General features: G+C 43.2%; 1 protein-coding gene across 1 annotated transcript in view; it reads right to left on the bottom strand.

Annotated features, from left to right (window-relative positions):
* Nucleotides 1-546: 546 nt before the first annotated feature.
* AOAH (acyloxyacyl hydrolase) overlaps nucleotides 547-26923 on the bottom strand; it is a 185864-nt gene continuing 159487 nt past the window's right edge. The window contains exons 17-21 of the mRNA XM_005889098.2: nucleotides 24986-25044; nucleotides 24842-24901; nucleotides 23496-23592; nucleotides 16664-16740; nucleotides 547-1975 (exon numbers count right to left, since the gene is read on the bottom strand). Of these exons, the coding sequence (XP_005889160.1) occupies nucleotides 1847-1975; nucleotides 16664-16740; nucleotides 23496-23592; nucleotides 24842-24901; nucleotides 24986-25044 (422 nt within the window). The 3' untranslated portion in view covers nucleotides 547-1846. The remainder of the gene's footprint in view (nucleotides 1976-16663; nucleotides 16741-23495; nucleotides 23593-24841; nucleotides 24902-24985; nucleotides 25045-26923) is intronic.

Consider the following 26923-nt stretch of genomic DNA (forward strand, 5'->3'; position numbering starts at 1 on the left):
GCCCTGGAAGGGGCCCCAACAATGAGTTCACAGGGTCCAATGCTTTGTAAAATTGGCAAAAGTAAGATATTTTAAACACAATTGCTTCCTCTCTGTCACAGTTTCCCTTTTATCTGGTGGCTCTGGAAAAGCCATGGGAATTTTGGGGAAGTTGAAATGGAGATCCATTTAGGTTGCACTGTGTGTGTGGTTAGCTGTTATTTCTGTGCAGGTTACTGCCAGCCATCCTGGGGCAGGAAGGACTTCCAGGTACGCTCCTACTGTCCACCAGCATGGAGACAAAGTGCAGGGCTGGTGGTCAGATCACAGGAGAAAGCGAACTACAGCTCCTGGCACGGGAAGTATGTGGATCATGGAGGAGAAATGAGATGTGAAATGCACAAATCTGGGAGCTAGTCTGGGGTAAGGTCTTCCAGTCATGGATACGATGACTGCAAGATGTGGTTCATGCTGGTGCCTGGACAAAATAGAAGTGTCTCCCTATCAGGAATAAATAAATAAATTAAAAATAGTAAAGTAATAAAGCATACACAATTATACACATACTGTCATTATAATTTCATCTTTATTAAGACAAAAATTTGGGTGCAGGTAGTTTATTTGGGGAGTGATCCCCAAAAGTGGGAAAGGAGAAGTGAGGAGAGTGACACAAGGAAGGAAGAAGAGTCATGTAGGGCGACAGCTCCTGTGAGCAAAGGAGGCTGATTCTGTCGAGACCCCCTGAGAAGCACACAGAGTATATTCCCAAACTGAGCACTAAACGGAGAGGCTGGAGCCTTTATTCCCCGGCCCCCGAGAACCCTGGCCAGAACTGGCCCACACTCTGGGCTGTGCCAAGCAAGCTCCTGAGGGCAGAATGTAGAAGGGCAGGCCTGCTCTGAGGTGGAGTGCTGGCGGCACACAGACTCTGAGCCCCATCTCCATTAGCACCAGGAAGTGCCACATGGGTGAGAAGGATGTGCAATAGAATCAGAATTCTTATATGTGTGCTTATATGAACACAAAGCTTTACCAGCACTACAGATAGGGTGTGTGTCTTTAATGACTCCTCCACAAAAGAAATCTGATCGAGGTCTTCCCAGTTGGAAAACCATCCTAGAAATTTACACAGCTTTACCAGTGATGAGTTGTGTAGCTGAAAGAAACTCTTCTAAACTATCAATAATAAGAAAAAAAAATTTCTGTTCTACCTATAAACAATCATATTATAAAATCATTATTATAGGAAGAAGTAATCAGATTATGTAGCCAAAGAATGTAAGAAAATCTTTTAAAGTTGTCATTTTTTCCCTAGACTTTGTGGCGCTTATATTTGTTAACTTGTAAAAATTTGTAATTTGTTGTGATTTATTCTCTCATTTCTTCTCTCATACATTTAAGTAAGTATTTAAGTTGTACCTAATTCTGTGTTGTAGTTGCATGTTCTGGTGTGAGAGGCCTTGGCAGCCAGCCAGTGGCCTTCCTGGGAAGAGCCATCTTTAAGGAGTCAGCCACAGAAGGAGGGTCACTTCCTGACACACCAAGACCCTGGGGAAGTTGCTGAACGTCACTCAAGCAGAGTTCTTATTTATTTTTTGGAATAACTAGCCATTCAAGGGTGCAGACAGATACGCTGTGACTCAGAATGGCACCCAAAGCACTTCATTCGGGGTCACTTGAGGGTTACAGGGGCACTGATCCTGGAAGCACAGAGTCACACCATTATTTAGATGAACTCTTAAATGAGAGAAAACCAAGATGATGCTATAGAGGGTCCTGTGAGTTTGTGACAGGCAGCCCCTATAACCATTTGTTGAATGAGTTTAGCCAAGTTGCTGCCTCCCCAGAAGCACATGTCCTTGGGGCCTCAGTGCCCGCCTTGGTCTCCAAACACCTGCTCAATCTGCGGATTGAATGGATTCTCCTTTCCCAGGACGTGGGGCCACTGGTGCTGCATCTTCTTCCAGAAGTGATCTGCCAACAGCTGTAAAACCACCTGCAAGCAAGAACCCAAAGGAAAAGGAAAAGGGGGATTATACCAAAGTAAAGAACTTATCGGCAAGATTTACTCTATTCTTTGAGTGGTGGACAGACCTTAGGCTGGCTCCCAAGGATTCCTACCTTTGATGTGGGTGGAACCTATCACCTGGTTCTAAGCAACAGAGCACAATAAAGGATGTCCTTTCAGTGACTGTTGTGTTATCTATGACTCTGCTTTGCTGGCAGACTTGCTCTCGAGACCCTCCTTCCTGGGATGATGAAGTTAGAAGCCATGTTGGGAAGCCACATGGCAGGTAACAGAGGGTGGCCTCTAGCTCACATCTAGTAAGAAGTTGGGCCTTCAGTCCTACAGCCACAAGGAAATAAAGTCTGCCAACAACCCAAGTGGGTATGGAATCAAATCTTCCCCAGTTGAGTCTCCAAGTGAGAATGTAGATGTTAGTCTGTGAAATCCTAAGCAAGGATCCCAGTGAAACTGTGCCAGTACTTCTGACCCACAGAAACTGAACCAAGTATGTATTGTTTTAAGCTGCTACCTTTGTGGAAATTTGTATTTGGTAATAGACAGCAAATATACTTTCTCAGAAAGCCATTTATTCACTTACCTATGGACAGCTAACACTTACTACAGGCCTGAGGCTTGGGTTTTGGAGATAAACAGGATGAATTCTTTCTTCAAGGAACTCCCAGTCTAGTGAGGGACTGAGACATGCAGAATGATGCTACCAAAGCCATAGGGAGGGCTGTGAGGGGTGCTGGCAACTCTGCTGGGTGGGAGGAAAGGATAGGTCCTCTCTGCAGAGTGTGATAGCTGAGCTGAATTTTCAAGGAGGAATTCACCAGATGGATCAAGAGGGAAGTAATATACATGATAGAGGATGCAGCACACACCAAAGCTCAGAGGTACAGAAGAGAATGGCCCATGGGTGGGGACCCAGGGATGCCTGGGACATGAGGCTGAATGGGTGCCCTGGCAGGGCTGTGGGCATGAAGAGTGTGGCTGGAGTGCCAGGGTGAGGAACGTACAGGCTTAACTCACAGGTCTGTCCCTGGCTCTCCCAGCCCAGTGCCCACTCCCTAGTTCCATTGTTGTATGTCCCTTTATTCACAATGTCACCAGGATCCATTCTTGGTGTTCAGTCCTCTGGCCTGTCATTAACATGTCTTTGATGAGGAGTCTTTCTCTGCAGATAATGCCTTCATTTAGCAAATGGGGCTTGGACAAGCCTTCAGGCCCCAGATGGCTACATTTCCCTGGGGTTGGGTGGGGGGTGGTTAAAGCTGAATGAATAGAGGAATGTGATTGCTGAAGGTTTCAGAGGGGAACATATTGTTCAGCGCGGATGCTCAGTGATGTCCCTGACTTATTCAGAAGCACATGGACATTGTCTTCAAAGGGCATATCCTGTTCATCTTGCCAATAAGCAGTGCTGCCAGCTCCCTGTGGATGTGCAAAGCCCTCTTCTACTCTCTGGGCTGAAATTCTCTTCGTTTGCAAAATGAGTGAATGATCTGATGACTTATCTGGGTCTAAATTGTGCATAAGATTTTAGCACTTAGAAAAAAACTAGAACTGGTTGAGTCGAGATATTAAACATCCTTGGTATTTTAATACATTCTGAGCCTTCTGAGGTGGATCCCAAATTCCATCCATCCACCAATGTAACCTGGATTATTTCTGTGTGGTGTCTAACACATACACACCCCAACTGCCACTATCACATACAACATGAACCACTCAGACCTAAAGAGGCTGTCAGGCCAGCAGGTTTACTGGACGATCTGATCATCTCTCACACACTAAATCAGTCAGTGTTTTTTCAAAAGAGGACTGGTTTCAGACTGTTTTTCCTGCCACTTCTCAACATAGTAGCCTCTTTCTAGGTCTGTGGAAAATTATGAGTTCTTATTTTTTGGTTTTTGCATTTTACCTTGATGTACCTAAGCAGTCTTCCTAATAATTATGTGGTACCAAGGTATCTGTGGTCATTTATTTCCCAGTCTGAATTAATAAGGGAGGAGATGGGGATGAGGATAAGCAGAGGAAAGTTAAAAGGAAAGAACTCAGATTTGAGTATGGGTAGCTGTTTGGTTTGAAAGCAATTAGTTGGCTGTCACTCTAATGGAGATTAAAATATTCATGAGTGTGCACTGCTGATATTTTGGATCTAAAATGAGAATGGCATCATTATTACTAACTAGAAATTTGTGATAAAATGACCCACTATACTTAATCATTGGTCTGAGAAACGTGTACTGAGCACTTACTATGAGCTTCTTAAAACCAACCTTCTCTGGTAACTCCCATGATACACTGCTCAGCACAAGGCTCAGCTATCCTTATTACCCTGGATGAGCTGGTCCTTAAGCACAAATATCTTTTGTGCTTCCCTATTCACAATTTAAAATATTAAGGCAATACCTATTCAGTTGAGAAAAAATTTAAAAGACAGTTAAACAAAAAGAAAAACAGGATACAACACGTCTTAGTTGAATAGAGTCACTGTTAGCATTGAGCCTTTCTGAGCCACACACACATACATACACTGGATCCCTCTGTAAATATTTTATAATCTGCTCTTTTTGAGGAATAATTTACACACAGTAAAATTAACTCTTTTTGGTAAACAGTTCCATGAGTATTGACAAATGCATTCAGTTGAGTAATCATCCCACCAATCTTTAATCTGCTTTTATTAATTCGTTCTATATTACAAACCTATTTCCATGTCACTGAAAATAGATCTCTATCGTTTTTATTCATGGCACTATACTCCATCAGATAAATGTAAGCTAATTTATTTCACCGATAGAGATTCTTGCCACACATTTCCCTAACATCTGTCCTCAGGACGGGTAGAGACAATTTCCTGCTGCCGGTGCGTACAACATCTGCAGCCCAGGGTGGGTTCACAGGCTGCCTCATTCACTACCCCTGCTAGACACGTGCACGGAATGAAACTGGTCCAGTGGAAAGCTAGGGGACACAGGGTCCTGGGTAAGTGGAATATTGTGGTGAACAGGGTCAGGCTCTTCCTTGTCTCTTCCTCGGCAGTGACTCAGCTGCCTGTGCTCTCGCAGGGCCCCAGCTGCAGAGTCCAGACGGTTGCCACAAGAGTGGTGCTGCTCTTGTCCAGGTGCCACTCAGTTCTAGCAGTGCAGCCCTTACTCTGGGTAAGTCCATATCAGATGGGCACTGGTGCCGGTCTGCAGGCCGCCCTGCAGCCCCAGTGCTTAGGTGGGGCACTGTCACCCACTCATCTGCCTGCTGCAGAAGCCTTCCTGGTAGCAAAACCATGTGATGGCTGTTTCCTCTTTGAAAAGTTTGCAAAGTTTCCCACTGCAAAGTTTCCTCTTTGAAACTCTCACAGAAGGGGTGACCAAGCAGGGTAACTTAACCTCCCATTGTTTTATGTATTTTAGTGAGCAGCTTTTTCAGTTTTTACTTGCAGCCTTTGCTCTCTCTAGGATTTGGGCATGAGTCCATGGAGAGGGGAGTTGGAGGGTGGGGACTTGGTGCTATTTCTTGATTCAGTCCTTGATGACAGTCATCATGTGATTTTAGAATTGCTCTCCCTTCTGATGACAAGTTAAAATTGAGCCACATTTCTTTGCCTAACCATATTTGTACTTATGATGAGTTCTTCCCAGGCAGTACTGGTCCTCCAGGCAAATACACCATGCCAGATTCAGCCCACATGCTCATGATCTGCTCACATATGCAGACATGATAGAAGCCCAGCAGTGCTCATAGCTGGACATCATCTGAGATTCCTCCACACTCCCACTTCAGAAGATATTTGTATATACTTTTTTCAGTTCAGTTCAGTCACTCAGTCGTGTCCAACTCTTTGCGACCCCATGAATCGCAGCACGCCAGGCCTCCCTGTCCATCACCAACTCCCGGAGTTCACTCAGACTCACGTCCATCGAGTCAGTGATGCCATCCAGCCATCTCATCCTCTGTCGTCCCCTTCTCCTCCTGCCCCTAATCCCTCCCAGCATCAGAGTCTTTTCCAATGAGTCAACTCTTTGCATGAGGTGGCCAAAGTACTGGAGTTTCAGCTTTAGCATCATTCCTTCCAAAGAAATCCCAGGGCTGATCTCCTTCAGAATGGACTGGTTGGATCTCCTTGCAGTCCAAGGGACTCTCAAGAGTCTTCTCCAACACCACAGTTCAAAAGCATCAATTCTTCGGTGCTCAGCCCTCTTCACAGTCCAACTCTCACATCCATACATGACCACAGGAAAAACCATAGCCTTGACTAGACGGACCTTTGTTGGCAAAGTAATGTCTCTGCTTTTGAATATGCTATCTAGGTTGGTCATAACTTTCCTTCCAAGGAGTAAGCGTCTTTTAATTTCATGGCTGCAGTCAGCATCTGCAGCAATTTTGGAGCCCAGAAAAATAAAGTCTGACACTGTTTCCACTGTTTCCCCATCTATTTGCCATAAAGTGATGGGACCGGATGCCATGATCTTCGTTTTCTGAATGTTGAGCTTTAAGCCAACTTTTTCACTCTCCACTTTCACTTTCATCAAGAGGCTTTTGAGTTCCTCTTCACTTTCTGCCATAAGGGTGGTGTCATCTGCATATCTGAGGTTATTGATATTTCTCCTGGCAATCTTGATTCCAGCTTGTGTTTCTTCCAGTCCAGCATTTCTCATGATGTACTTTGCATATAAGTTAAATAAGCAGGGTGACAATACACAGCCTTGACATGCTCCTTTTCCTGTTTGGAACCAGTCTGTTGTTCCATGTCCAGTTCTAACTGTTGCTTCCTGATCTGCATACAGATTTCTCAAGAGGCAGGTCAGGTGGTCTGGTATTCCCATCTCTTTCAGAATTTTCCACAGTTTATTGTGATCCACACAGTCAAAGGCTTTGGCATAGTCACTAAAGCAGAAATAGATGTTTTCCTGGAACTCTCTTGCTTTTTCCATGACATCACCAGATGGTCAACACCAAAATCAGATTGATTATATTCTTTGCAGCCAAAGATGGAGAAGCTCTATACAGTCAACAAAAACAATACCAGGAGCTGACTGTGGCTCAGATCATGAACTCCTTATTGCCAAATTCAGACTTAAATTGAAGAAAGTAGGGAAAACCACTAGACCATTCAGGTATGACCTAAATCAAATCTCTTATGATTATACAGTGGAAGTGAGAAATAGATTTAAGGGACTAGGTCTGATAGATAGAGTGCCTGATGAACTATGGAATGAGGTTCGTGACATTGTACAGGAGACAGGCATCAAAACCATCTCCATGGAAAAGAAATGCAAAAAAGCAAAATGGCTGTCTGGGGAGGCCTTACAAATAACTGTGAAAAGAAGAGAAGTGAAAAGCAAAGGAGAAAAGGAAAGATACAAGCATCTGAATGCAGAATTCCAAAGAATAGCAAGAAGATATAAGAAAGCCTTCCTCAGCGATCAATGCAAAGAAATATAGGAAAACAACAGAATGGGAAAGACTAGAGATCTCTTCAAGAAAATTAGAGATACCAAGGGAACATTTCATGCAAAGATTGGCTCGATGAAGGACAGAAATGGTATGGATCTAACAGAGCAGAAGATATTAAGAAGAGGTGGCAAGAATATACAGAACTGTACAAAAAAGATCTTCACGACCCAGATAATCACGATGGTGTGATCACTGACCTAGAGCCAGACATCCTGGAATGTGAAGTCAAGTGGGCCTTAGAAAGCATCACGACGAACAAAGCTAGTGGAGGTGATGGAATTCCAGTTGAGCTATTCCAAATCCTGAAAGATGATGCTGTGAAAGTGCTGCACTCAATATGCCAGCAAATTTGGAAAACTCAGCAGTGGCCACAGGACTGGAAAAGGTCAGTTTTCATTCCAATCCCAAAGAAAGGCAATATACTTTGTTACAAAAATGGAACTCTTTAGTAAGACAACCGTAAAAACCAACCCTAAACAGTAACTACCTTTTTGTTATGTATATGTATATATATATTTAATTAACTTATTTTTTAATTGAAAGATAATTGCTTTACAGAATTTTGTTGTTTCCTTTTTGTAATATTTTTAAAGAATAAATTCTTGCAATTCAGAGAAAGATTATATAGACTTCACCAACAATTTATGACCAACCTTTTAAATTGCTAAATTTAACACTGGGTTCTACCAGACCAAAGTGAAAAATCTCTGAATTTATTTTTTCTGCAGGAAGAACACATCCAGTCTATCTTGGTAAGATTGATTTTAAACGCCTGCAGGGAAGCCCTCACCACAGGGAAGGCATGGTTTTATTTCTCTGGCCTCTTAATCTGCTCAGAAACACAATCTGTTGGACCTGGTTGCTTTTGTTCCCAATTAATTTTAAATTTGTAAGCTTACAATGTGATAGTGGTATAAGATGTGTTTTAAAACATTTAAGGAAAAATGTAAGTTTCCAGCTCCAGCCTATCTGTGCTGATTCAGTGTACCACCACTCAAACCACTGCTGCCAGCTGGTGTATAAAGCAAACTGAACAAACACGGTCCTTCATACCTGGGTGACCAGCCTAAATGACCACTATTTGAGGGTTTCCTGGCCCAGAAGGCTCTTTCTCTTCTCTTTCCCCACTGCCAGCAGAGATGCCTTCTTTGAGGGACTCCACAAGTCTGCCATGGACCTGGGATCCCAGGGACTTACGTGTTGAGACAAATAAAGATCTAGAGGCTATTAAACTTATTTAAAGCCACCCTACTGATTATATATATAGATGTTTGCTTCCAGCAGTGTAAACGAGTCAGGGCTCAAGAAAGAAGAGGGAGTTGATATCATGGAAGATTCACTGCCTGCAGGGAGAGTTTGAAAAGGTTGGTTTGAGTTGCTCCTTGCATGATAAGAGATGAGGCTGTTTTGCAGAGACTTTGTTGGATGGAGTTTCTAAAGGCAGAAGGTGTCAGGAATGTTTAACTAGAGAGTCTCAGCATAGCCAAGAAAACTGGACTTAATATGTTTGTGATTCTTTCAACATTTCCTGTTTACTATTGTCTGATTTTAGACTCAGAGATGTTTTGAGTGCCTTTTCAGATATTTAACTTTGCGAAGATTTTAAAAGGTAGACGTTGAACATATAGAATTGCTGCACCTTCCACAGGTCACCAATCTGGGTCTTGGGTCTTTACCATGATGTTTCTTTTCTAGGACAAACTTTCTTTGCATTTTGTCAGTAGTTTGACAGCTATTCCCAACTCTCTGCTACATCAGCTGTCTCCGGAGGCATCTAGTGATCTCCCAGATCTTCTTTCCAGTGGGTCCTGCTGGGAGGGCCAATAGTTCCGGATTCATGACAGTCACACCTGTGTAATCCCTCTCCTTTGAGTGTGGTGGAACTTGACATTTGCTTTTAACTTCCGGGATATGGCAAAGGTGATGGAACGTTACTCTGAGATTAGGTTGTGTACCATTGTGACTTCTGTTTTGCTGGCAGATACTCTCTGTTGCCGTTTTGTCCTCACTGATGAAACAGGTCACTCAGGTGGCCTCTGAGCAACAGCCAGCTAGGAACTGTTGCTAGCAACATTTTAGTTCCACAAGCCTCAAGGAACTAAATTCTGCATGTGAACTTGGAGGCAGATCCAAGTTAAGCTTTCAAATGATACCCAGCCCTGGAAGACACCTTGATGGCAACCTGGGAGAGACAGTGGAGCAGGATACCCAGTTAACCCATGTTGCTGGCCACAGAAACTGTCAGATAAGTAATGTGCATGGTTTTAAAATCATTTGGTATGCAACAGTAGACAACTAAAATACCTTCTCAATCTTAATCCTGTTTGATGTTTATTTCTCTTCATAATTTGATCCCTTGGGCCAACCTCATCCCTGCCAGTGTCTCTAACTCTCACCTAGAAGCAGGTGATTCCCAAATCTGTGTCTCCAGGCCAGACCCCTCTCCTGAGATCAGAACTCATAAACTTGATCTAGTGACTGGATATAGTGCAGGTACCCCAAATTTAGAATGTTCCAATCTTCTCCTGACAAAATGTGGTCCACTGGAGAAGGGAATGGCAAACTACTTCAGTATTCTTCCATTGAGAACCCCATGAACAGTATGAAAAGGCAAAAAAATAGTACACTGAAAGATGAACTCACCAGGTGGGTAGGTGCCTAATATGCTACTGGAGATCAGTGGAGATATAACTTTAGAAAGAATGAAGGGATGGAGCCAAAGCAAAAACAACACCCAGTTGTGGATATGACTGGTGATAGAAGCAAGGTCCAATGCTGTAAAGAGCAATATTGCATAGGAACCTGGAATGTCAGGTCCATGAATCAAGGCAAATTGGAAGTGGTCAAATAGGAGATTGCAAGAGTGAACATCAACATTCTAGGAATCAGCAAACTAAAATGGACTGGAATGGGTGAATTTAACTCAGGTGACCATTATATCTACTATTGTGGGCAGGAATCCCTTAGAAGAAATGCAGTAGCCACCATAGTCAACAAAAGAGTCCGAAATGCAGTACTTGGATGCAATCTCAAAAACGACAGAATGGTCTCTGTTCATTTCCAAGGCAAACCATTCAATATCATGGTAATCCAACTCTATGCCGTGACCAGTAATGCTGAAGAGCCTGAAGTTGAACGATTCTATGAAGATCTACATGACCTTTAGAACTAATACCCAAAAAAGATGTCCTTTTCATTATAGGGGATTGGTATGCAAAAGTAGGAAGTCAAGAAACATCTGAAGTAACAGGTGAATTTGGCCTTGGAGTACAGAAAGAAGCAGGGCAAAGACTAATAGAGTTTTGCCAAGAGAATGCACTGGTCATAGCAAACACCCTCTTTCAACAACACAAGAGAAGACTCTACTCATGGACATCACCAGATGGCCAACACTGAAATCAGATTAATTATATTCTTTGCAGCCAAAGATGGAAAAGCTCTATACACTCAGCAAAGACAAGACTGGGAGCTGACTGTGGCTCAGATCATGAACTCCTTATTGCCAATTTCAGATTTAAATTGAAGAAAATGGGGAAAACCACTAGACCATTCAGGTATGACTTAAATCAAATTCCTTATAATTATACAGTGGAAGTGAGAAATAGATTTAAGGGACTAGATCTGACAGACAGAGTGCCTGATGAACTATGGACGGAGGTTCGTGACATTGTACAGGAGACAGGGATCAAGACCATCCCCAAGAAAAACAAATGCAAAAAAGCAAAATAGCTGTCTGAGGAGGCCTTACAAATAGCTGTGAAAAGAAGAGAAGTGAAAAGCAAAGGAGAGAAGGAAAGGTATAAGCATCTGAATGCAGAGTTCCAAAGAATAGCAAAGAAAGATAAAAAAGCCTTTCTCCGTGATCAGTGCAAAGAAATAGAGGAAAACAATAGAATGGGAAAGACTAGAGATCTCTTCAAGAAAATTAGAGATACCAAGGGAACATTTCATGCAAAGATGTGCTCAATAAAGTAAAGAAATGGTATGGACCTAACAGAAGCAGAAGATATTAAGAAGAGGTGGCAAGAATACACAGAAGAACTGTACAAAAAAGATCTTCATGACTAGATAATCATGATGGTTGATCACTCACACTCACCTAGAGCCAGACATCCTGGAATGTGAAGTCAAATGGGCCTTAGAAAGCATCACTATGAACAAAGCTAGTGGAGGTGATGGAATTCCGGTTGAGCTATTTCAAATCCTGGAAGAGGATGCTGTGAAAGTGCTGCACTCAATATGCCAGGAAATTTGGAAAACTCAGCAGTGGCCACAGAACTGGAAAAGGTAAGTTTTCATTCCAATCCCAAAGAAAGGCAATGCCAAAGAATGCTCAAACTACCGCACAATTGCTCTCATCTCACATGCTACTAAAGTAATGCTCAAAATTCTCCAAGCCAGGCTTCAGCAATATGTGAACTGTGAACTTCCAGATGTTCAAGCTGGCTTTAGAAAAGGCAGATGAACCAGAGATCAAATTGTCAACATCCGCTGGGTCATTGAAAAAGCAAGAGAGTTCCAGAAAAACATCTATTTCTGCTTTATTGACTATGCCAAAGCCTTTGACTGTGTGGATTACAATAAACTGTGGAAAATTCTGAAAGAGATGGGAATACCAGAACATCTGACCTGCCTCTTGAGAAACCTGTATGCAGGTCAGGAAGCAACAGTTAGAACTGGACATGGAACAACAGACTGGTTCCAAATCAGGAAAGGAGTATGTCAAGGCTGTATATTGTCACCCTGTTTATTTAACTTATATGCAGAGTACATCATGAGAAACACTGGGCTGGAAGAAGCACAAGCTGGAATCAAGATTGCCAGGAGAAATATCAATAACCTCAGATATGTAGATGACACCACTCTCATGGCAGAAAGTGAAGAGGAGCTAAAGAGCCTCTTGATGAAAGTGAAAGAGGAGAGTGAAAAAGTTCAGAAAACTAAGATCATGGCATCTGGTCCCATCACTTCATGGCAAATAGATGGGGAAACAGTGGAAACAGTGGATGACTTTATTTTGGGGGCTCCAAAATCACTGCAGATGGTGACTGAAGCCATGAAATTAAAAGATACATACTCCTTGGAAGGAAAGTTATGACCAAACTAGATAGCATATTAAAAAGCAGAGACATTACTTTTCCAACAAAGGTCCATCTAGTCAAGGCTATGGTTTTTCCAGTAGTCATGTATGGATGTGAGAGTTGGATTATAAAGAAAGCTGACCACCGAAGAATTGATGCTTTTGAACTGTGGTGCTGGAGAAGACTCTTGAGAGTCCTTGGACTGCGAAGAGATCCAACCAGTCCATCCTAGAGGAGATCAGTCCTGGGTGTTCATTGGAAGGACTGATGTTGAAGCTGAAACTTCAGTACTTTGGCCACCTGATGAGAAGAGCTGACTCATTTGAAGAGACCCTGATGCTAGAAAAGATTGAGGGCAGGAGGAGAAGGGGACAACAGAGGATGAGATGGTTGGATGGCATCACTGACTCGATTGACATGAGTTTGGGTGGACTCTAGGAGTTGGTGATGGACAGGGAGGCCTGGCTGCTGTGGTCCATGTGATCACAAAGAGTTGGACATGACAAGCGACTGAAGTGAACTGAACTGAATCTTTTCCTTTTTCTGAGTTCTTTGACTTGGTATTTTCACCTCTCTTCATCCAGGTGTCTAATTTTGTGAGTCATCTCCTTCCCTACTCATGAAATCCATTCAATCAGCAGGTCTGGCATTATACTCTTCTAGTCCCATTACCCCCTTAAAATGAAGATGGTATTTCTTAAAATTTTGTTCTACGTTTTGGGAATGAGATAAAAAATAAAGTGATTGTTAGTATATCAGGATTTTTCTATATGTGCTTACTTTCACTTAGATGGTGAATACAATCTGGCTCAAAAATTAATATCTATCATAAATTTGAACTTTTAAACAAAAATCCATGTTTATGTTTAATTACACTTGTCTCTCTGAGAATACTGGAACAGTTGAATCAATAGTGATTATACACTGTCCCCCTCTGCTTCTCCACCATGGTTTTAGAAAGAAATAGGCCAATAAAATAAAGCCTGCTCCGCTCTTGGTGGTGAGGGGCCAGTAGCAACTGTCTTGCTCAGAGGTACAGGAAATGGCGAGGGGGACTGGACAAAGGTTCGTGTCTACTCTTTTGGTTGGCATTATGTCTGTGCCATCAACATGAGGTCATGTGACTCAGCCTTGACCAACTAGCTCTTTCAAGATGGAAAAGGGGTGGACTCCTCTAGCTTCCCCATGGTGTAGAAGAATCCATTCACACGCCTTCTGCTATAGGGCACGCCATTGGGAGGAGAGTATATAGGGACATTCGGAGGCTGCCTTGAAGGCTTCAAGTCACAACCCTGTCCTGATGCTGCTCACATCTGTATCTACAGCTCGGATCCCTTCCTGAGCTTGTTGCAGAGACATCCTGTAGGATCTTTAAATGCAACTTTTACTAACACCTCCTCAAACCACCCTATCCCCCTAAAGCTGTTCTTGATCTCAGCAGGCAATGTCCTGCTGCTCATCTATCCAATTTCCCAACTCACAAAAGAAGCGTCATGCTTAGCATCTCTTTCTCTTTCACCTTCACATCCAATAAACAACCATGTTTTGTTGATTTAACGGTCTGAATCACTCCAATAGAGGCTTTCTCTCTCCCACTCTCACTACCTCTGTTCAGGCTACCACACTCTCCCACACAAAAGTGTCCTCCAAACAGGTCTCCCTCCCTCTGGACCAAACCATTCTCCACGCCACCACCTCAGGTATCTTTTTAGAGCACAAAGTGAAAGAAGTGAAAGTGTTAGTCGCTTAGTCATGTCTGATTCTTTGCGTGACCCCATGGACTGTAGCCTGCCAGGCTCTTCTGTCCATGGGATTCTCCAGGCAAGAATACTGGAGCGGACTGTCATGCCCTTGTCCAGGGGATCTTCCCGACCCAGGGACTGAACCCAGGTCTTCCACATTGCAGGCAGATTCTTTACTGTTTGAGCCACGAGGGAAGCCCTAAGTCTGGGTATTTTTCCTTCTTGCTGAAAAAACCTTCAATGTCTCCACTTCCATAGCTGAAATGTCAAATCCCATACAGACCCTATGTGATCTGTCCCTAAATCTCTCTCTTCATCCTTCTCTCTCCGCTCCACTCTTGTGTTCTGTGTCTCAGCCACACTGAAGCACTTTTACTTCCTCCAATGTGCTGTGCTTTCTTTTGTATTCAGGTCCTTGCCTTTGCACTTTCTTTGGCTCAAAACACTTTCTGCAGCCCCTTCCCTCTTCCTGTCACTTGACAAGTCCATAGTCTTAATTCTGAGTTCCCTCATCCAAAAGTTTTTCTCATACCCCTTTGCTCCATCCCATCTCCCATAATGCTCCCTTAGCATCTGTGCTTGTAAATTAGAGGCATTGACTACTTTACATTTAATTATCTGTTTACTTCTCATTCTCCCACTCTATCCTATAATCTCCTTAACCGGCAGGGGTAGTTTTTTGTTCATCCTTGACTTCTCACTGTATTTGATACCGGATAGGCACTCAGTACACATTCTTGGGTGCCAATTCGCCATCTAGACTATTCAGCTCAACATACAGGCTAAGTAGGCAGGCTTTAGGCATATCTCTCCATTGTCATCCACTTTAGTCATAGCTCCGCCCACTGTGGCCCACTCTATCACCCACTCCCAGCATGTGAACAAATTTCTCAGGAACAACTGAAGATTATAGCACACACTGATTTTCAGCTTTTGACTCTGTTCACAACAATCAGTTATTGGTGAAACCGTCTGAGTGCAAGAAAGAGCCCCAATCTGACAGAACTTGAACCCTAATGCTATTTTAAGAGGCAGGGACATAATACTCTTTTGATAGATCAGACAGATATGTCCCAAGGGATACAACAAAGCTGTCTTTGACCCTCTTCTTTTTAGTTTGTTCCTCATTACTCCCCATCCGACCATCTCCTCTCGTCCCTGTTCTCGGTAGAGTCAGAGGGTAAAATTCTGTGATGTACAAAGAACGATAAGAACTACTACCTCATTACTGCCAGAAAGCAGGTCTCCACGTGAACTATTCTAAAATCAGACATCATTGAGGGGAGGGGGCAAACTCTAATATTTAAGCAGCTTCTAGTCAATAATTCTCTGGATCAACATATCCAAGCGATACACAGGAAACTTAGATATTCTGAAGTGCATTACTTAGATTTTTTGGGTTGTTGCTATTTAACACATGGGCGTTTAATATTCACTTTAAAATTTACCCAGCATCTATGGGACTCCACTGTCCATCATCTGATGGTGGAAAAGCAGTCTTCCTTTTCTTTTGAGATAACTCTTAACCCTGCCCATGGGTACTCATGGGACCTAGAACTCGAGGGAAGGAGAACGTGGTTCTCTTCAAGCTTCTGCAGCGATGATCAGGCCTCCCTGTGGCCTGACTGACCAAAATGTAACAAGTGGCCGAGATAGCCCCGCCCCCGGTTCTTTTCCTATTTTCTATATAAAGAGATATTATAAGGAAGTCCAGTATATAGAACAGATAAAAGAGGAACTTCCCTGGCTACAGCCAGGATAATGGACAGAATGAAGACAGGAGGGGACAGCATCCAACCTTCCAGCTCCCCTTGCTCTGTGAAGAGACCAGAGCAGAACTACTTTCCAGAATTGTCCCTTGGAATCCTAGATGGGAAACAGCTTTTACAGCAGGATATTGCCAAGGACATTGTTCTCCTCTCATACAATTCTCATTTTCTAGAATGATCTGTAGAAGAAATTTCTCACAGAAATTTCTCTAATTTCCAGGAATCCTTCTGATTTTTTTTCTGAGTACTTAATTTATTTTTTTTTTTATCTTTTGAAGGCCATGGTTTATGCCTCTCTTTGCATCAGCCTCTTGGAAAGCCTGGAGTTGATTCTGTGGGTCCTTGCAGGGAGTACCTTAGGAATTTCTGGGACAAATCATGAATTGTAAACATTAAGTCAGGAATCCAGGTATCATTTCTATCTCATTTTCCTTTTACTCTGATTTTTACTTTATTCTTTAAAATGAATATTAAATTAATTTAATTTATGTTTATCTTCTATCTTACACATATATGTATATCACTTCAAACTCTTTCTGGAATAAAACAGGATAAAAATGAACATATGGATGCATATAATGAAAAAATAACAACTTTTAGCAACCATCATGTGACTGCTCTTACCTCATTAGGGTGAAATCCATCCACAGGTTCGATGAGCTGCCAGGGCTGCCCACCTCTCCTTTGCCACTCCTCCGTGACTGCAAGGCAGACACACACAGAATTAGAGACATGCTTTTCTGAGCAGTGGTCAACACCCAGAATAAGGGCTGTGAAGGATGCTCCTCCTGGGCTGATGTTTACCCAACCACATCTGCCTCTGAGTCATTGTTTCAGGATGGAGGTTTTCTAAACAGAAGTGATATTTCCATTGTATCAGTTTCCCCCTTTAACTCAAGAAGAAAAACATGTGATAGTGTTGGATGAATGTGGTTTGTAGAGTAAGGGGGGTGGGAGGGAAGGGTGAGCTGTAAAATATTCAACATTGATTTAAGTCCATCTTGTTTCTCAGTGACCAGAACAGAATTTCAGAAACAAGAGAAAACTATTAAACTAACCTTTCCTTTCATGGGTTGCCATTTCCAGACACTGCCTGCATATATCAAGCCATCATCATTAAAACTCACATAGTTCTCAGAAATATAATTACATAAAATGATCTCAACATCACATGTAGAGCATAGCTACAGAGAAAACACTATGAGCCTTAAAATGATGAGCAGCAATAAAACTGTTCTTCAACAGGGGTGAAACCCAGGAATGTCAGTTGCCCCAAGGCAATAGCACAATGAACTCTACATTGTAATATCATATTGTCAATAAGGATTTCTCAAGGAAATTTCAAATCCCCAGAAAACCTCCAGAGAGAAAATTGTGAGACCTACCGTTACTAGAGTAGCCCACCATGTCCTCACTTCCCTGGTGTCCTGAGAAGGGAGTGGGCACAGCTGTGATTCCCCCGGTTCCTCCCTCCTCGTGCGTATGTGTTCAATCACTGGTTGTGTCTGGCTCTTTGCAACCCTGTGGACTGTAGCCCATCAGGCTCCTCTGTCCATGGGGATTGTCCAGGCAAGAATACTGGAGTGGGTTGCCATTTCCTACTCCATCTTCCCTCCTCACTCCGCAAAAACTCAAGGGCAGGGATCTGTGCCCTCTTGCCCCACCCCCCACTTTTTATCTCCCTTTGCCCCAAGGGAAGAATGAAAATTCTATTAGGGGCTCTGACTGGACAAAAGAAGCTGGACTTCCCTGGAGCTGAATCAATACTATGCTGCTTTTGTAATTAGTTCTAATATCACGCCAGGCCATTTATACTTGCAGTCCAATCCCTGTCCCCAGATCAGATCAGATCAGATCAGTCGCTCAGTCGTGTCCGACTCTTTGCGACCCCATGAATCGCAGCACGCCAGGCCTCCCTGTCCATCACCAACTCCTGGAGTTCACTCAGACTCCCGTCCATCGAGTCAGTGATGCCATCCAGCCATCTCATCCCCAGAGGGGCTGCAAATACTGCTGCCCTTCTCACAGCACAGGAGACAATCCCTGCTGGTGGTTTGGAGTCTTACGCTGGATTACCAGTTCCTGTTGGCTTTTTCCCTGCCTGAATGGCCACCACTGAGCCACTCTCTTATACTTTGTGTTTTACTGGGTTTTATTGGAGGGTTCTAGAAGAAACAGCTATTGGAAAATGGCCTTTGCATTTGTTGTGACACTCAAATCAATGACATTGTCCACTGTGTCCTCCACATGTGGTCCTGAGGGAGACTGCTTCATGCTGGTAAATGATGTATCTCTCTGAAGGAGTAGCATATATCTGATCTTCTGGTAGGAGGCTTAGAGTTGCAATGATGCTGAAACCACACTAACCGTTATGAAGACTTATTCTGCTGAACCAGCTTGCAGACCTCAACAGTTTCTTGCAGTTGGCCACAGGGACCCTGTGAAAGACAGAGCCTTGGGCAAGCTTGCCTGGCTCCAGCTTCAGTCTGCCTGGCTGTTCTGTTTTTCAGGCATGACCTTGGAATCAGATTTTCTGTTTCATGTTAAACTCCGGCTGCTGCACCTTAACCTCTGGCCCTGAAGCTGAAGCACCTGTGGGCTGTGCTGGCCTCCTGGGTGCATAGTGCTGCTCCCGCCCAGCTCTGCTCATCTGTCTTACCTGCTGTGAGCTCCCAGTGTTTGGCTCAGGCTGTTCCTTCTCCCCTTTGATTGACCAGGAGATGATGGGCCACTTTCCTACTCACTTTTTTGGGGGGTCCTGTTTTTCTACTTTAGAATTTTACACTGATTCTCTGAGTCACTGTCAATCTGACTATCCAACCAATTACCCTTAATGGAGCACCAGGCATTTGGAAAGGTTTCTTCAAAGTCAGTGTCACCCATTACTGAGCCCACTCCATACTTTTTGCTCTTCTGTATGATCAGCCTTATCCCTGTCTTGCAGTCCCAAGAGTTTCTAAAACAAAAATCAATAATGATGCAGAAAGGTCCAGCCCAGGTTAAGACATCAGCCTCCCAGATTATCTATCCCAGGAGAGGTGACCTCGCTTCTATGCTACTTGTGCTCTCTCACCTCACCCAAGTTCTCAATGAGCTTTTCCACCCTTTCTCTTGCGTCTCCCTTTATTTTCAGTTTGGTTTCCCTTATGCTGAACAAGTGTGAAAAAGAAAAGAAAGAGAGAAAGAATCTCTATCCAGTGTTAAGTAATTCCCAGTCCATGTTAGACAATGGAAAGCAAGCCCAATGAAGACCTCAGAAAGCCTGATGAGAAGCTATAGAGTTGGATGAATAAGACATGAGGATTGTATTAATAAGATGGACAGCAAGGCATGGGTCTGACCTGGACCACCCACACATCCTCTGATCCAGCAGGGGCATGAAGTTCCTTACAGTATTTTCTGGCTCTCCTTGTTTGCAGAGAAGGTTCATCAACAAATTCAATCTAAACTTGTGCCTTTACTGGCTAAGAGAACATTTGGAAAGGAATTACAGTAATCTAGAAAGCTGGAAAATCCACAGTGGAAAGCAAATTTGAGCCCATAAGTGAAACAAATTTGAGCCTATAAGTTTAAGCCAAGATGGTGTTCCTGGAGAGAAATGTTTACTGAGAGCCCCATATTATAAATACCAGACTTCTTATAACTATATTTCTCTAGTGTGATTAAACGCTAGCCTTAACCAAGCTTAAAGTTAGTCTAGACTGTTTCCATTTTGATTTGAATTTTATGTGCATTACTAACTACTAAATGAAAAACTATTTCCCTTAGAGGAAGGGAGAGGTGGTGATGGATATTATACTTCATGGAACAAATTCAGTCATCAGAATTAATGACTGTTTTTTAAATGAAAAGGAATGGTCATTTCTTCTACTCCCTTGGAGGCTTGATCTCATAATGTAGGATCATTTTCTCACATGATGATTCTATCTTTGAGGGTTACCAGTCACTAAATATCTGTAGACATCAGAATTACAACACTTACAGGAAGAGTCAGTAACTCACAGGCAAGAGTTTAAGGTTTCACCTGTGTTATGACCAGACAGAGTTAGATAGAATGATCCTTTTTAGTTTGTTTATCTCAGGGTGAAATTTTGCTCTTTAGAATAAATACAATTGTAAACAGTAGTCTCTATTTCTTCCTGACTGATTTTGGCGTGGGATGTCCAAGCAGGGTATCATGGTAAATTGGTCAGTTTGCTTCCTACCTGGGACCATAATTAAAAATAGGTATACGAATTCCAATTTTTTCTTTGGAACAGCTGATTTAAAGCTCTTGAATCAGCATGAACGATCTCTTGGGATATGGTACCTACTGTATTTTCTTTATTGGTAAAGTCAAAACTTTGCTAATAACCAGTTTTTCAGAGATGCAATAGAAATCACAGGAGAAGACTCATAGAACATTTGCTAGCTCCTTGATGAACAGCAATATTAGCAGATACTTAAAGAAAAATCTGAGTTCTGGTCAGATTTCATGGCTATTGGTCATTTTACAAACACACGTGGGGGAACCAGGTTTATTCTAATTGAGTTGTCTTAGAAGCTGAGGGCAGCTGGTGGAATATTTAAAGTGTCAGTGAAAAAATGGCCTTGTCAGTCAAGTGGCATTTTCCTTCCCCCATTTGGGAGGTGTGGTAGAGATGAAGAAAAAGGACATCACCTGCTCAGGCTGGCATTTCCTGAAAGGAGAAAAAAATTACTGCCTCTGTTTAGCTCATAACCAGTTGGAGGATGAGTCAGCGAGAGACAGAAAAAGTCTTTAAGGTGAGCAATCATCTTTTGGAGCTGGACTGAGGCTGTCAGAGTGGAGAACAGACAGGTCTCATGTCTACCCTTGAGGGACAGGGACCCTCAACAGTCATTTGCTCTGTCTCAGGGTGTAAAATTGTGAATTACATATGAAGGTAATATTTGTGATGCTCAAATGCAGTATAGAAATGAGAGCAGAGATTTTCACGTGACTACTGAGACTGCAGATTTAATAAATGACTCCATAGAGTTTCCCAGGAGGTGCAGTGGTAAAGAAACTACCTGCCAAGGCAGGAGACACAAGAGATGTGAGTTTGATCCCTAGATTGGGAAGATTCCCCTGGAGGAGGGCATGGAAACCTATTCCAGTATTCTTGCCTGGAAAACTCCATGGACAGAGGAGCCTGGTGGGCTACAGTCCACGGGGTCACAAAGAGTTGGACGTGACCAAGTGTATGTGTTGGAGGCTATGCATGGAGATGGATCTGGGAGTGGATGCACCTTCTGCCTGCCCTGGAAAAATGCTAGTCTAACACTGGGCGTCGGTGAAGACGTCACCACAGATGTCCTGAAAAGTAGATAGAGATTCCAGCTCTTTCAGAAGAGCACATAGCTATTAAATGTGGGATGCTATATCAGATGTTTTCAGAGGCAGATCCCAGGGTACCATTTCCTCTGTCTCCCCTCTCCCTCCCACTGCGTCTTCTCTAGTGGAGACTAACCTCATATGGAGAAGGCAAAGAAATCCCTGTACCAAAACTGGCCCTTCAATATCAGGAAATTCAAAAATTTCAGGAAATTCCTTGAACTACTGATGAGAACTGACAAACAAGGAGAGATACCTAGGAGGTTTCTCAGTAAGATGGTCAATCACCATGTTGATGTGGCATGTTCAGTTTAACTGAAACTTTTAAATTGCATTTATTGCTGCTCTGAGGATAAGAATGTGCTGAGGAACCTCTGCTTCCAAGCATGTGGAATGCTGGTAAGGATGGGGTCTGGGAGGAAGCTCTTTTCTCTATCTTTCATGAAGAGAAGGACTGTTCTGTTTTGTTAACTATATTCCCAGCACCTGTACAGCACATAGGAGGGCTTAGTAAAAATATGATGATTAAGTGACTAAGTTCTTAATCTTGGAGCATTATCGGATCCCCACTGATTAAGTTTTAATGTGTGTATGGATCATCTGTGGATTATGTCCAGATGCAGACAGACTCTGATTAGGCAGGTCCTAATTAGGAGTGGGGCCTAGGGCTCTGCATTTGCTGTATGGATCCTGTTCATTCTGAACTGTGTATTAAGTGGCCAGGGTATGAGAGAATGGTGCTCTTTCCTAGGTGCTGGTTATGTTCCAGGCATGGCATTTAGGAGGATTATACGTTATTTCACGCAATCATCACAAAGACTTGTTATGTAGATACAGTGTCTCTGTTTCCAGGTCTGGAAAGGAGAGTTTGAAAATGTTCAGGGAATTTCCAACAGTCCCAAAGATAACAAATGACAGAGCTAGAGATTACTGTGGAAATGAGAAAGTCTCTAGTGAAAGCTAGGCATTATTATATTTTTAAAAACTTTATCTACATTCAGGGTTGGTGATGATCAAAGATTACTTAGTGGTACATTTGTTTTCACCAGGAATTCATTAATGAGGCTTTAACTCTGCATTTTAATGAGGGGTTATTTATCAAAATGTCTCTCCCCATGAGGGAAATATGTATCACCTAGGCAGGAAATCTAGTTAAGAGAGATCAGTCTTGTTGAAAAGATGTTCAGAATTGAAGTACTAGAGTCTACAATGCAAAACGTGTCAGCTAATGCAACATTTGATAATTCATGATGGCCATCTGCTTCATCCCAGATGCTTGGGCTGGGGGAGCTGGGGTGGGGAGATAGAGATGATAAACTCCTTATGAGAAATCGTCCATCCTTTGCACATACTGCAAAGCTTTTTGTTAGCATCATCTCAGCTGGCAGTCAAACAACAGAGGCTTTTGTCTTGTATAACAATTACTTAGAAATGAAAATGGGACTGGAAGGATTAAAGTCAATAGATAATAATTTTTCAGAGTCAAGATGTAAAGGATAAATCCAGTAATCATGCTTGCTTTCTTGTGACCGCTTATCAGTGACCCCAGTGTTTGGAGAGAGTGCTAGAAAAGCAGCAGCAATGTTTTTTCCCGAAAGCTGGGATATGGTTTGTCCATTTTACCATAGGCATCTGAAGTCCCTCCCTTGGAGACTCTGATTTGTTTCATCATGTGAGGGGGCTGGGAATCTGCCTTGCTTTGAGTCCTTAGGGAATCCAGTGCCCATGAGAAGAGACATGGGCTTATCCCTCAGGCCTGTCACATCCTTAGCCCATTCATAAGCAGGGCATTACTAAACTGTCAAGAATAAGTAAGATGATTTCACTGACCTGTTGGCTCCCAGCCCAGAGCCGTTTCTGACTGGTCACTGGATCTATTGCTGCAGGGATTCTAAAATAATGGTGAAATAAGGAAGCGATGCTAAGCGTCCACCTTTCCAGAAAGAGTATCATACTTTATTTCTTCCAATACTCAGAGCTATTAATGTGTCAGGATGGGCAACAGTGACCGTGTCCCTGCTACTGCCTGTTTGCTTGTAAACAAACACCTTGCCCAGGCAGGCTCTAAATGGTGGCTGCTGCTTTTGTCTTGTGTCAATACCTAAACCAAGCAAAACTTACTTTCTTGGAAGTCGAAATCTAAGTAGAAAAGGTCGAAGTTCGTAAATTTCTGGCTGGTTGCAATTTTTTTCAGCGTTTTGGAGAGTTGTTCTGCTCTCTGAATACAAAGGAAACAGGGAGAATTTCATGAAACCTAGACTTGGGCTTTAGGGAGATAATTCAGGCAGAATAAAGAAATCAATAGTTCCCACTCCCACCCCCACTGCAAGTCATCAGCAGAGAGCAGCTCTGCATATTAAATTCTGTTCATGCACAAATGGCCAACTGTTAAAATTCATTAGGAACCAAATCAGTGCAAATTAAAGTAATAAGATACCATTTTCTCCCCATGGTATTGTCAAGGAAAAGATGAACAATCGTGATAATAAAGAGTATTGCCATGGGATATGTGATTGAGAATGTCAATTTGTTTAACCTTTCTAGAGAACGGTTTGGTGATATGGATCAGATCTGGTGTACTCTTTGACCTAATAATTTTCTAGGAATTTATCTTAAGAAAATAGACATGCCACACAAAGACATACATTTTTATATATAAAAAGGTTCATCACAATGCTATATATCATAGTGGAAAATTAGAAACAACTCATATGTCCAACACCAAGGGATGATATAAACCATGATATATTCATGCACTCTGTGTTCTAAAATGATTACAAAATAACGATGTAGAGGAATAATTATGAACATTAGAAGGTATAAAACAATACATGTGTTCTGATACTATGCAGGCAAAGTCCCCAGAATATGAAAGTAATACTGGAAAGACATACATATTAATTTTGGGTGGTGAGATTTTGAGTGATTTTTGTTAATGTTTTTTGTATTGTTTTACATTCCAAAGTTTTAAAAAATTGAAACATATTTCCCTTGTAAAAACTCTTAAATAAATTCCTTACAAAGAGATTATTTACCATCTGTGAAAGAAATGTGGGAACCTTTTTCAGAGAAGAAAGGAAGGCTCTGGGGCATCTGGTCCTCCCTTGCCTTGGGAGACTTCCAGCTCTGTGTCTACCTAACCTTGCTCACTTCTCTGATTCTACAAATATGTCTAGGACAAGCTTTCACAGACATCTCTGTGTGTGCGTACATGCGTGATGTGCATCCAAGAGAGGCACACAAAGAGAAACTGGCAAGATGACAGGCTCAGGGAGGCAGAGTGGGGAGACAGGGCACCCCACATTCTCTTGGCTCCTCAAGCATCCAAGAGTTTGAATTTGTTTTTTTTTAATTCACCACCTTGGAGGACATTGCCCTGCCAAAACCCCATCCCCAGTGAAAGTCCTGCAGCAAACACAGGGAGAGAATGCTCAAAGATGGGATCAAAGGACCCACAACAGCCCTACCTCTGAAGTGAGAGTCCGCAGCGTCTTGTTGGAAGACATCCAGCCGTGGCAGGGGCTGACCTGAGAGCAGGAAGACACTTTGAATACAGAAGAATGGTGCGAGTCGTGGGAACATGACCTTGGAAGCAGTCAGTGTGAGCTCACCTGGAGACAGTTGAGGAAGGAGTAGAAGTGCGCGTAGGTCACGTCCTTGTTGAGCTGGCCTGGAAAACAGAGGGATCTGGCCTGTGGCACGCACTCAGAGATACAGCAGCCAACGAGGGACCCTGATGGGTGATCCTGCCTCCCTTGAAGGAGGCTGGGGTCCCCAGGGATCTTCCCGGGTTTTGCACTTGGTATTGCTCTTGAGGAAGCCTAGGTTTTCCTTCTTTCTGAGCTCCCTAGACATTGAGACCCAGAGTTGGGGAGAAGCCCTAAGGAGTTCACTCCCATCTTGAGCTCTTGTCATGGGCTAGGGCAGGACTCCAGGGAGAGGGATACAGGGCACCATATGGACCAGAACACCACTAATGAAGGACTTGGCAGAGCAGCGGGTTTCTCCCGGCAATGGTATCAAACATGGGGCCCAGGGAGCATGCAAGGTGTAGTTGACCAAATCCTCCTTTTGTGTCTATGAAACACTGAAGTCTGACCCAATTAAATAAATATTCCAATTATGACAGGACAATCGAGTGTCTGAAGGTCTGATCATGCTCTATTTTATAGTTTGGTGAACTGAAGTTTTCCGCAAGTGCTTGGGCAGCCATCGAATGGGAGCAGCTAATGTTATACCCCTTCAGGGCCCACAAGTTCTCTTACATGAGCCCTCATTCATAGATAGGCTCTATTTTTGGTGCTTTTGGAGCAAGTTAAAGAAGTACATAAGAATAAAGTGATAAGCACCAAATGCAAGCTCATGCAGAGTCTTTCCAAATATCACCTCTAGATCCAGAATCTGGGGGCATAATTTATTTTCTCTTCACACCTCCCACCCCTGGCCCTTCCACCATATCCCCCGCTCCCCACCCACTCCCTCCCCTACTTCACCCCAGAGGCAATTCAACTTTCATGCTGCAGCTGGGACACAAAATCCAGGCTCTCCCGCATTTCAGGGGTGAATGACTGATGTCTTATCCATTAACACTTCTCTCACACCCGAAAAAATAAAGGAAAATAATAGGGCCTATCTCGGAGCGAAGAGAAAGATTGAAGGTGATAGAACATAGTCTTATTTTTCACTTATACCTCAGTTCAGTTAGACTGAAAGATAGATTCAATTTTCTTGTCTTAGGGGAAAAATATATTATGTCTCTGTGTGGGTGAGTGAATCCCAGGACTGGAAAACTGCAGGCTTATTATCGCCATTAAAGTCACAGTGACATGCGGGGCCTTCTCTGTGCTCCGAAGGTGTCTGCGTTTTCACATTTTAGATGAATCCCAAGCCACTGGCTCTTGTCTTCACTTTTATTTTATGGACTCCACATGGAGCTCTCAGCTCCCATCTTTCTCCAAGATCCCGCTCTCCGTCACTGAGTCTGCTTTCCCTCTGTGTGTGTGTGTGTCTGTGTGTGCGTGCGTGTGTGTGTGCATGTACTTTTGCAATTTGCCTCTTTTCTGCGTGTGTCCCTGCCTGTCTCAGCCTAGCCCAGCTGCAATGACTGACACCTCCAACCTGCATCGCCACCCTTAACTCTCCACTGCCGGGAGGCCTTGGCTCTTGCTGACCCAGCCCCTGAGTGCCAGCCTTTCCTCTGCCATCTTGTTTCTTTGTTGGTACTGGGGCCATGTAACAAACCTTAGAGAGCTTGGCTGGGGCCCTGACAGCCTGCTTGGCCCTGACTCTCACCCAGTGGCCTCTCTCTGTCTTTCCCCTGCCCGGTGGCTGAAGTCTCTTCAACCTGCCGGAAGTGGCACCTCATGCCTGATCACAAGAAACATTTCTACACCATCTTCTTCCTCCTCTGAAAGACTGGACTTCACTGATATCCACAGGGACTGGAGTTTATCCTGCTCCTGGATGCTGGAGAAGTCATCTGCTGTCTCCCCTGTGGGGGCTAAGCCGATCCATAGTCTTTCTGCGTCCCAGCTTACTCCCCTCTTCTT

This window comes from Bos mutus, chromosome 4 (genome assembly GCF_027580195.1).
Source record: "Bos mutus isolate GX-2022 chromosome 4, NWIPB_WYAK_1.1, whole genome shotgun sequence".
NCBI classification, from domain to species: Eukaryota; Metazoa; Chordata; class Mammalia; order Artiodactyla; family Bovidae; genus Bos; species Bos mutus.